At 38.3% G+C, this 12,500-nt stretch overlaps 1 protein-coding gene across 3 annotated transcripts in view; it reads left to right on the top strand.

Annotated features, from left to right (window-relative positions):
* LOC125031730 (equilibrative nucleobase transporter 1-like) overlaps window positions 1-12,500 on the top strand; it is a 26,593-nt gene that overhangs the window by 1,991 nt on the left and 12,102 nt on the right. The window contains exon 1 of one of the 3 annotated variants that reach the window (XM_047622657.1): window positions 8,854-9,255. The exons of 1 other annotated variant lie outside the window; for it this stretch is intronic. In XM_047622657.1, the coding sequence (XP_047478613.1) occupies window positions 9,191-9,255 (65 nt within the window). In that variant the 5' untranslated portion in view covers window positions 8,854-9,190. Of the gene's footprint in view, window positions 1-8,853; window positions 9,256-9,374; window positions 9,494-12,500 lie in introns of those variants that run through there. One more of the 3 variants, XM_047622659.1, reaches the window with a different exon arrangement.

Genomic DNA, 12,500 nt, shown 5'->3' with positions numbered 1-12,500 from the left:
CTACCACCGCCACTATTACCTCCACCACCATAGTCATCACCATACTCTGCCAGTTCAATTCCCTTGGATATCTGGACTCACTGAAACAAAACCCTCTCTCAGCCAGTGTATATGGTAGCAATTGTATTCATGCTAGTCATTGGAATAAGGTAGCAAGGGAATTAACGGGAAGCATAATTGTAATAACAATGATGATAATGATAATGATTAAAAAATAAAACAATGATAATAGTGATAGTGATAATAATGAGAAAATAATAGCAATAGTAATAATGATCGTAGTAATAATGATGATAACAGTAGTAAAATAATGATGCTAATGGTAGGGGAAGTTGGGGTAAGACAGACTACTTGAAAAGATCGAGTCTAGAAACCACATTTATAGATTTTTGGGTTTCAGAGGTTATGACGGTGCTTTGGCGTGTTAGCTTTAATGTCCATACCCTGCTTGCGGTTTTTGGAGGAACAGACTGAAATCAGAGATTTCATAAATTAGTAGATTTACTGCCCCAAAAATATAAATGGCAAGGTAAGGTGTACCCTATGAGTCCATCTTACGCCTCAACCTTAGCACGAATAATATATCCTTACTGGCAAAAAGCGCACGAAAAATCTTTCTCATTATCCTGTATTCCTGCACATTGCTCATGTGCCCGTCTCTTGCAAATGGTACAACGAACCCACCCTTCGCGGAATTACCAAACGTATCATTGCAATAAAAACAAAGAGTTGCGTCTCCATCTTCATCGCCACCGGCATTGTCATGAGTACAAGACAGCCCAGCTTGCTTTGTTTGTTTTTTCTGTTGTGTCATGCTGTTGCTAGGTCGTCTTTTGATGCTGCAGTTGATAGTTTCTCTTCTATGCCCTCGTTTGGCGCATCCGTGCTCCGATTTCTTCTTCTTGTGATATATATTTTTTTTACTTTAACTCGGTCTTATATGGGGATGCTGTCAAAACCAGGCTACCTTCTTTCGTACAGTTTGGCAAGGGAATTATGTCTTGTGAGGAACTACCTAGCTTGAACAGGATGCGAGCCACGTTTGACATTCCAACCCAGCCACAACACTCGGGTTTTCTGACTCAGCCTCTCCATCCAAGTCAGGTTCTTTCTCACCGGCTATGTAAAAAGTCAGCTTCACCAAATGTTCGGCGATTCAGTGGGCAAATTCCTTTTTTTTAAAGCCAATGTTGGCTGTGTGTGGAACAACAGCTTGTAAACAGGCCTTTAAAACAATTCACTTAGTTTGTAGACGTCCATCTGCCTGATAAGCATTTAATGGTTTCATGAAAGAAACGTCCAATGGTTGCATTCGGTGACTACATGATTGTCCCTGGCAAGATTAATCACATCAAGATTTCTCGTATGGGTCATATTATGACCCCCATTTTAACATATGTCCATCCATAATCAACAACACTGGATCATCTTTTGATGGCTTCGTGTAGGACAGTAAGTGCTGAAACCATTCAATCAAAATGGAAAGCTGCATCTACCCAGATCGGTGCAAACCCATTTTACGTGCCCAAGGACGTGAAGGACATCTATCGGCCAATATCTGAGGTTACATCTCTCCTCATGGGTCCGTCTTACACCCCCTCCCCCTATTAATGATAATAGTACTAAAACTAATAATAATAATGACTATATAATAATGGAAAAAAAGAACAACGAGAACAACAATAACAATAATAATAATAATGATAATGATGCTGCTATTAATACTAATACTAAGAATCAGAATGATAATGATAATAATAGTGATAACAATAAAAATAATGACAATAATGAAAACAATGATATTTATTATGTTTATAATAATGATGGTAATGGTAATGACTAATAATAATAATGAGAATAGAAAAATAGGAATAATAATAATGATAATAGTAATGATAACGATTATCACCATTATTATTATGACGCCAACCCTCTCTATTTACCCGGGCTTGGGACTGACTTAGGCTGGCTTGCCCACCCAAAGGCTAGGTTAATAACAATATAGATAATAATAATGATAATAAGAATGATGATGCTGATAATCATAATAAAATTAATAATGATAATAAGAATGATGATGCTGATAATCATAATAAAATTAATAATGATAATAATAGCAATAGCAATGATGATGATAATAGTGATTATAATAATAATAATAATGACAATAATAAGGATAATAATGATAATGATAATAATAAGCATAACAATATAATGATAAGAAAAATAGCAATGATAATGATAATAGTAAATAGTAATGGTAATAATAGTAATAGTAATAATAATAATAATGATGATGATGAAAATAATAACAATGAAAATAATAGTATTAATAACAATGATGATGTGATGATAGTAATAATAAGCAAGCACACGAATAATCCCAAGAAGGCCATTTTTCATCATAATGCTTAAAAGATTAACGAAATCTGATCCGATGGCGCGACGGCAAAGACAAACAAACTTTTTAATTCACCTTTATGCCCGTCTCTTGAAAATTAATTATTTTAGAATGTGAAATCACCGCATAATACTGAATATCCACACCACTGAGAGTAACTAAGGTCTATATAATCATATATATAAACTCGGACTGACTCTAATATGGGCAGAAGGACAAACATCGAGACTGTGTTTAAGTTTCCTTTCATATTTCGACCACTAGTTATTATTTTTGTTATTTCTATTGTTGTTGTTGTTACTATCATCAGTATTTTTGTTGTTATTTATATTAATAGTAATACAAATAATATTATTATTATCGTTATTATTATCATGATCATTTTTAATATTGATATTATTATAATTATTATCATTATCATTATTATTACAGTAATTATTATTACCATTATCCTTATAATTTTCATTGTTATTATTATCATTATTATTATTATTACTATTATCATTATCATTATTATTACTGTAATTACTACTACTACTATTATTATTATTATATTTTTTTATTATTACTGTTATCATTATTGTTGTTATTACAATTATCATTATCATTGTTATTATTATCATCATTATAATCATTATTACTGTTACATGATCAATATAATTTTCAGTACCTTCATTATTATCACTATTTTTAATCAAATGGCAAAAAGTACTCATTGTTCTATGTGCATGTGCCATTATATAAAAAGAAATAAAAAGTCAAATCCCTTTTTCTTCATTCAATAAACGGCCATATAAAAAGATACTTAATCTATTTCATCTTTCGATTTTCAAAAGAAGCCAATTTTTTTTTTCTTATTTTCTTTCTTTGTGAGAGTTTGAAATTCGGTTTACAGCAAATCCAAATAGTTAAGGCATGTATGAAGCAAAAAAAAAAAAAAAAAAAAAAAAAAAAAAAAAAAAAAGTCTTGTTCGTGACAAACTGTTAATACTACAATAAAACAAAAGCGCATCTCCATTTACCTTCAGATTTATAAAAGAAAGAAAAAAAATCGGAAGTGGCAGGCTTTCCAAAGAGTAGGCGGGGTTGCCAGACAACTATTTTTTCATGGGATTAAAAAAAATGAGTGTTAGAGCTGTGAGAAGTGGGTGTCAAGTAAACATGACATCAGTATTTTTATTGTCAGTAAAACGGTTGTAATGAAGAGAAATTTAGGATGGGTCAGTATCATGGCTTAGTTTTTCATATGTATGTTTCGTGCTTTCTTATTTGCATATTATTATTTCTTCGACATTATTCTGAATGTAGCCTAAAACAAGGTAATATTAGGCGCGCGCACACACACGCACACACACAGAAAAATAAATAGATAAATAGAGAGAGAGAGAGAGAGAGAGAGAGAGAGAGAGAGAGAGAGAGAGAGAGAAAGAGAGAGAGAGAGAAATAAATAAATAGATAAATATGTATATATATATATATAGAGAGAGAGAGAGATAGAGAGAGAAAGAGAGAGAGAGAGAGAGAGAGAGAGAGAAAGAGAGAGAGAGAGAGAGAGAGAGAGAGAAAGAGAGCGAGAGAGAGAGAGAGAAAGAGAGAGAAAGAGAACGAAGATAAATGCACCTTCAACATGACGCATTACCTCCCCTTAATGTCCACGCAATTTAGAGAAGAAAAACATTTGTTTACTTTGAACCGCATCCTTGAAATTTCGTAATCATATTACCCGTAGCTCTCATGAAGGACCATGAACCAGCGAGGGGCTCTGGGCATGACCCGAAATAAATGAACGGGCGAGTCCCATCTAATGCATTAATCGAGTTTTTCTGAAGGAGAAGCTTTTCAATTGGCGCTGTTATCGGGAGGCCATCAGATACCCTCTGTGTGTTTGTGTGTGTGTATTTGCTCGTGTGTGTGTGTGTATTTTTTCGTGTATGTGTGTTTGTGTGTATTTGTTCGTGTATGTGTGTGTGTATTTGTTCTTGTGCGTGTAAATATTTATAAACATATATGTGAGTATACATAGAGAGAGATAGATAGGTAGATAGTGTGCGTGTGAGTGTGTGTGTGTATGTGCGTGTGTGTGTATGTATGTGTGTGCATTTGAGTGTGTTTGTGTGTATGTATTTTTGTGTATGGGTGTTTGTGAATTTGTGTGAGATTTGCATCATTTTGGGTAAATCAGATCTAGATGCGGTAGTACGTGAGTCTATCGTAGATGTGAAGTGAGCTGAGAACCACCAACAATGATTACCTAAACAAGACATTTGTGTGTGCGTCACGCCCCTCTCGTCTCGACTTAATGCCTGGCAAAAGCAAGTCCTCTCAGAGGGTCATCAATGTGGTCTACTCTGACCTCTCTCCCAACAATAGTGGCACATATGAGGAAATGTATAAGCCTGTACAATAGCTCCTTGATTCTGGCTGTTAGTCCATCACAGATAGAAAATCGCTCAATACGAGGCAAGGGAAAATGGTCACTGAACGACTACCTCGGAGTGGGCCGGACTTTTCCAACCGTGTGTCGTCATACAAAGAACGAGTTTTTCTGGCCAGGGTTCCAATTGATCTTGTGGGGCCGATAACATCTTTGTCTAGCAGAGGCCATAAGTATATACTGACAATTACTGACATGGCAACTAGATCCCCCCGAAGCAAAATATAGATACCATCACTATTGCAGAGGCTTTGCTAAGTACTTTTTCGAAAGAAATACTTTCAAATTCGATTTAATGGTGGAGATAAACAGACTTCCATCCATACAAGCATCATTTACAAGCCTATACCATGCATGCTGTAACGGAACTCTAGAGCGATTAAAAATTAAAGTCAGTGCTTAAGAAACTCTACGGAGAACGCCCCCATAAATTATCCATGGACAAGTGGTCACTGATTACTACAACACCTGGGTCTGTCCAAAGAAAACCTTAAAGAGCAACAACTCACAACGCTCCAAACAACCTAAGTGGGTCGGTGACCTACACTATTAAGGGAACAAAAGCGAGTTCAGGAGCTTTTTCATTACAAGCAGGACAATACCCGTGACAACCTTATTCAGTTTTTTAAGGCTAACAAAAATCTACGGGAATTAAAAACATGTCCTACAAACCATTAACAATAACACCTCAATGCCTGAGGTCTGGAAAAAAAATCGACTCTCAGGTAAGCCGACTAACACCCGCAGTTCCATAGTCCTCTTGCACAAACAGATATTTGGGCTGGCGTGCAAATTTAACTCACTTCCCACAAATATTCAAAATCATCTTAGTCTAAAATTGCACGTAAATTTGCTACTGAGATTGGATGTTCTAATACCGACTCTTCAAACTTTGCTGAGATTACTGGGTGGGAACTGAATAAGGAAAACGTCCGCCCCAGGTGAGGATTGAATTACCTATAGTATCCTCCGCCTTATAGCTCAGATACCTGGTAATCCCTTTTTGCACCTGTACAGGTTAAATTTGTCACGCGCAGTCTAATCATCCCTATACCGAAACCAAACACTGATAAATACCGCCCAATTTCACTAACCTCATGTGTTCTAGAAAGGATGATTTTGAACACTCAGGTACAGGGTGAACGCAAATGATGCTAACTCTGGGAGAGATTGAAACCGTTATAAGTTCTTGTCGGAAGAGAACATGATGTTAGTGTTAAGCCCGCTAGACTGTTTTACTTGGCTTGTATAAAGTCAGTTGTAGACTTCCATGCACTGCACTTGTTGCAGTGTAATGCATCAGAAATAAATAGCTTGGAGGTAGTGCAAAATGAAGCCATAAGGATTATCCTCGGCGCCCCGAGAACAGCAAGGATAGTGAACATGAGATCAGAACTAAACTTACCATATATTTCTGATAGAATAATATATATTTCCATGATATTTGGAGTCAAAGTTTTGAGAGAACCCGTGTATCATACAGATTTCCTAAAACAGCTGCAACATAAAATCACGCAAGCAGACGTAACTAATCACACACGCGCCCTCTGACACACAAAATTTCCATGAACATTATAAGCTTAATGTCCCAATTAGTAAAATATCAAAATATCGATCCATTCCACCCTGGAAACATTCAACACTGATCGTGCACCTTTCATGTCATATAAGTACATAACTGCGTGTTAAAACAAATTGCGTTAGCAACCATAAAGGAACATAGAATCTACAGGCGATGATGTATCTGAGTTTTACGCTAACGGATTTGTACAGTCTGGATACAAAGCTGGTTGTGCTTGTGCAGTATACAAAAATGGCTTACTACAACATCAAGTTAATATGAGAGTGCAAAAATTGGGCCAGCTCTACACAAACGGAGTTGACAGGTATACTCCTTGTAACGGAATTCTTAATGTCTCGGGGCTCTTTGGTAGTTTTCTGTGACTCTCAAGGTGCTCTTCGGACACTAAATTCTTTCAAGCAACTGGCGATGAGGAAATTGTGAATTGCATTAAGCGCACCGTAACTTATCCAAATGACCGCAATTTCAACATACGACCACGTAGGCAAATCGGCGAAGGAAGCCTATGGCAAATATACTGTGAACATAGATCCTGGAATGCCTCTTGCATATATATATATATATATATATATATATATATATATATATTGAAAAGTTCTCATATGGAGGAACTAGTAGATCTGACAAACACTCAAAGGCCTGAAAGCTGTACCATAAGGCACTACGATTAGTACAGAGATAGCAAGCCTTCCTATGGGTGGCACCGAAGTCAAACCAGACAATTTGACGTGGTTATTGCCAGAATGTACTGGCAAGTGCACGGCGCAAGAAGTGCAAATGAATCAAGATGTACACTTTGTAATGAAGAAAACAAGCGAACGCTTGAGCACTATATTTCGGAATGTGATGTGATACAGCCATATAAAGAACTATGTGAATATTTAATTTCATCTGATACATTGGAAGATATAGCCGTACTATATCCTAAATTTACTATGTAAAGCTGCCGTAAATAAAGAACAATGTTATGTAAACACTGGCAAAATCATATCAACGTAATATTTTTTGTATGATGTATGATTTATATTTTACAGTAGTCACGGAATACTGTACTATATCAAATATATGTAAAACTGTAATCACGATTGGCCACGCCTGAGCAGATAGCCAGGGTGGAAAATATTTACTTAACTTACATTCCGTCTGTCCTGTTTGCGTACCGCGAGGTTCCTAAAGATGCTTTCAAACTTAGCCTATTTGAGTTTTATGCGGTCGCAAAGTGCGAGGTCCACTGTCCGTTCTTCATGATTCATGGACCAGAGATGACATCAATGACGAGACTAAAAGGACTTATCAGTACGTCCTTGATCTGTGTCACGATTAGCAGAATCCGCCCAAATGGCTTCATCCCATGCACACGCATTTGGCAAGATATATAAAAGCCAAATTAAACGAAGGCGACAAAGTGCTTGTTTTATTACCATAATTTCAAGTTAGCTATGCACTGGAAGAGACCTTATTTGGTAGTGAGGAAGCACGAGAACGGCGTAATATTACGAAGAAAAGGTTCATTCAAAGGTAAAGTTGCATCACATCAATATGCTCTAAAAATATGTAAGACGTCATGATGTTTCTTCTCAGCAAGTATGCCAGGTATGCGTCGTAAATGACCTTTCAACTTCCTAGGAAAACGCGAATGACGGTGCTTGCTAAATACTCTGACGTGTATTCAGACAAGCCATGTGTAACTGGTACTGTCATACCTAACATAGATTTGATGACAATTGTCCCTGGTCATACTAAGCCATATCCCGTTCCCCATCATCTCCGAAAAGCTTTGATGAGGAAGTAGATTGAACGATAACTTTAGGCGTTATCGAACCATCGACATCTCCCTATTGCTCATCCATTACTAGTGAAACAGGCAGATCATCCGTGGCTCTTTTGCGTAGATGTTAGAGCTTTGAACGACGTGTTTTCGACGCGGGGCCAAGGCAAACGATGGATAAGGCGTTAGGTTATTTTAAGGCGTATATTTTACTGAGTTAGATCTTAGTAATGGGTAATACTAAATTCCGTTATCGGAAAAGGTAAACCCGTACACCTCTTTTGCAACTCATATGTATGGACTTTCATTCGGTTTACGCACGGCGCGTGCTAGTTTCATTTGATTATTACAAATGAAACTACTACTTCGATAATTTAATGTTGCATAGTTCATCATTTAATGATCACTTAGTTCCATTTAAGGAATCACCTGGAAAGACTGCTGAGCACGGGTTAATTGTTGGGCCTGGCATGTGTTTCGCAACTCTCCCTAGTATTATGTATCTTGGGTTTAATCTTGGTGAAGAGGCCTTGAGTACCCTTCCAGATAAAGTTAATGCTACTAAGAATATGCCGGTGCCAGAAAAGAAGAAACAGCTACGGAGTTTACATGGAATTTACTCCTAATAAGCTGAATTTAACCCCTGATCTTTGTAAAAGAATCGACATGTTAAAAGATTTATTAAGAAATGCACCCATTTTAACTCTGACGGACTACGAAAAGAATTTCTATCGGACGCCAATGACACGGGTCTTGGGGCAGTGCTGTTGCAGGAAGTGGACTATGTTCTCGTGCCAATGGCCTACGCGCGCAGAAGGCTCAAAGACTCAGAAAGTCATTATGTTGTAATAGAGCGAGAAGCATTAGTTATCATCTAAACTATTAAAAAGTTCTGGTGTTATTCTGTATGCAGATTGATCAACAACCATTAACATACATCAGGCGCTTGAAAAACAGTAGTGGTCTTAAGCGTTGGTCACTCGCTCCCCACTCAAAACAAAGGCAATGCTGGTGCAGACACACTTGGACGACGTTCAGTATGACACTGATTGTATACATCTCCTGGAAATGTAAGTGAAACCCAAATTTCACTTAAAATTATATGATTTTAATTCAAAATGGGTTGGGGGTTCTGTACAGGATTTGGTGATCCTCTTTTTCATATTAATTTTGAGAATGCGGACGTGCTTGTTTGCGTTAGCGAACCATTTGGTTTACCGGGACGACCCGTTTCCCTGCTTCGAAAGCCATGGTCGGTGGTCGTCGTTATATTATAATCAGCCATTTGGCTCCGAACTGATACATATTGTAAGTATGCGTGAATATTTGTAAATGTTTAAAAATTGGTTCTTCTTTCAGTCTCCATTTTTGTAGGGGTGGAAGGACTTAGAATCCTCAGAACCTGGGGCCAGATTTACTAACGTATATACGAGATCGTATGAGGTTTGTTTACATCGCAATTAGAGCAACGAGCATGTTTTCAAAACACTTCCGAGGTCGTAATTACGTCTCCGAAACCTCTCGTAATGCTCATCACGGCAACACTCCTCCCCTCATATCAGCATCATATATGCCTTCAGAAGTGTGCAAATTTGACTTTTCTTTGGTGAAGTTAATTAATGTGTAAGAGCAACACATTTAGAAGGCATGGTAACAGAAATAACAAAAATATGGCCAATGTAAATAAAGATGGCCTTTGCCGATCCTCGGAGGCCGCGGAAATACTTCGTCTGGGCCCATTGCAAATCACTCAACAAGTTCAGTTTATCATGAATTAAAGGGGCTTTACACATCATCAGGTGCGAAATTTGAATGAAAATGTAGAACTTCCATCATTATGACAACAAATTATAATATATATTCAATAACAAAAGTTAGTAACACATAAGCACAATCTTAGTACCCTAACATAATATTGTGGAAGCAAGGGATTAACTTCCTGATGTATAATGAGAAAAATAATATTTTACTGGATTCTTATGACACATTTGATGTGATAATAAAATGCTTTTAAGTGACGTTTTTGAAAAAGAACTTTGCCTTTTTATAAATGAGATGAAAGTATTGAGTAAGAGAAAGAGAGAAAGAGAGAAAGATAGAGAGACAGACATGTATGTGTGTGTAATCTCTCCCTCTCCCTCTCCCTCTCCCACTCCCACTCCCACTCCCACTCCCACTCCCACTCCCACTCCCACTCCCACTCCCACTCCCTCTCCCTCTCCCTCTCCCACTCCCACTCCCACTCCCACTCCCTCTCCCACTCCCTTTCCCTCTACCAGTCCCTCTCCCTCTCCCACTCCCACTCCCACTCCCTCTCCCTCTCCCTCTCCCTCTCCCTCTCCCTCTCCCTCTCCCACTCCCACTCCCACTCCCTCTCCCTCTCCCTCTCCCAATCCCTCTTCCTCTCTCCCTCTCTCCCTCTCCCTCTCCCTCTCTCACTCCCACTCTCCCTCTCCCTCTCCCTCTCCCTCTCCCTCTCCCTCTCCCACTCCCTCTCCCTCTCTCCCTCTCCCTCTCCCTCTCCCTCTCCCTATCTCCCTCTCCCTCTCCCACTCCCACTCCCACTCCCACTCCCACTCCCACTCCCACTCCCACTCCCCCCCTGGCTCTCTCTCTCTCTCTCTCTCTCTCTCTCTCTCTCTCTCTCTCTCTCCCTCTCCCTCTCCCTCTCCCACTCCCACTCTCTCCCTCCCCCTCTCCCACTCTCTCCCTCCCCCACTCCCACTCTCTCCCTCCCCCACTCCCACTCTCTCCCTCCCCCACTCTCTCCCTCTCTCTCTCTCTCTCTCTCTCTCTCTCTCTCTCTCTCTCTCTCTCTCTCTCTCTCCCCCTCCCTCCCTCTCCCACTCCCACTCTCTCCCTCCCCCACTCCCACTCCCTCTCTCCCTCCCCCACTCCCACTCCCTCTCTCCCTCTCCCTCTCCCTCTCCCTCTCCCACTCCCTCTCCCTCTCCCACTCCCACTCCCACTCCCACTCCCACTCTCTCCCTCTCCCTCTCCCACTCCCACTCTCTCCCTCTCCCTCTCCCTCTCCCTCTCCCTCTACCACTCCCACTCCCTCTCCCACTCCCACTCCCTCTCCCTCTCTCTCTTCCTCTCCCTCCCTCTCTCTCTCTCTCTCTCTCTCTCTCTCTCTCTCTCTCTCCCTCCCTCCCTCCCTCTCCCACTCCCACTCTCTCCCTCCCTCTCCCACTCCCACTCTCTCCCTCCCCCACTCCCACTCCCTCTCCCACTCCCTCTCCCTCTCCCTCTCCCACTCCCACTCCCACTCCCACTCCCACTCCCTCTCCCTCTCCCACTCCCACTCCCTCTCCCTCTCCCTCTCCCTCTCCCTCTCCCACTCCCTCTCCCACTCCCTCTCCCACTCCCTCTCCCTCTCCCACTCCCTCTCCCTCTCCCTCTCCCACTCCCTCTCCCTCTCCCACTCCCTCTCCCTCTCCCTCTCCCTCTCCCTCTCTCTCTTATAGGTATAGATATAAATGTATATATGTTTAGATATAGATATATGTATATATATATTTATATGCATACATGTGTATATATTTAGATATGTATATATATGAATTATATAAATGTATATGTATTATATAAATGTATATAGATTATGTAAATATATATGTATTATATAAATGCATATGCATTATATATTTATATGTATTATAATATATATATATATATATATGTATGTATCTCAATGTACATGTATTATATATGTATATGTATGTATATATATATGTATATTTATGTATATAAGTGTATATGTATTTAAATGTATAGGTATATAAATGCATGTGTATATAATTGTATATGTATATAAATATGTATATAAACTATATGTATGTAAATGTATATGTATATAGATTTATATAAATGAATATATATATATATATATATATATATAGGTATATGAATGTATACATATAGGTATATGAATGTATATATATGTATATGAATGTATATATATGTATATGAATGTATATATATGTATATATATGTATATGAATGTATATATATGTATATATATGTATATGAATGTACATGTATATATTTGTATATATATGTATATGAATGCATATGTATATATTTGTATAAACATGAATATGTATATCAGTGTATATACATGCATATAAATGTATATGTATATAAATGTATATGTATATAAATGTATATGTGTATCAGTGTGTATATATATTTATATGAATGTATATGTATATATGTATATAAATGTATATATATATATCAATGTATATATATAAATGTATATATAAATGTATATAAATATATATATATATGTATATAGATGTATGTATATGTA

This window comes from Penaeus chinensis, chromosome 13 (assembly GCF_019202785.1).
Source record: "Penaeus chinensis breed Huanghai No. 1 chromosome 13, ASM1920278v2, whole genome shotgun sequence".
NCBI lineage: Eukaryota > Metazoa > Arthropoda > Malacostraca > Decapoda > Penaeidae > Penaeus > Penaeus chinensis.
Note: the sequence above shows the minus strand (reverse complement) of the source record. Positions and strands in the feature narration are given on the sequence as shown.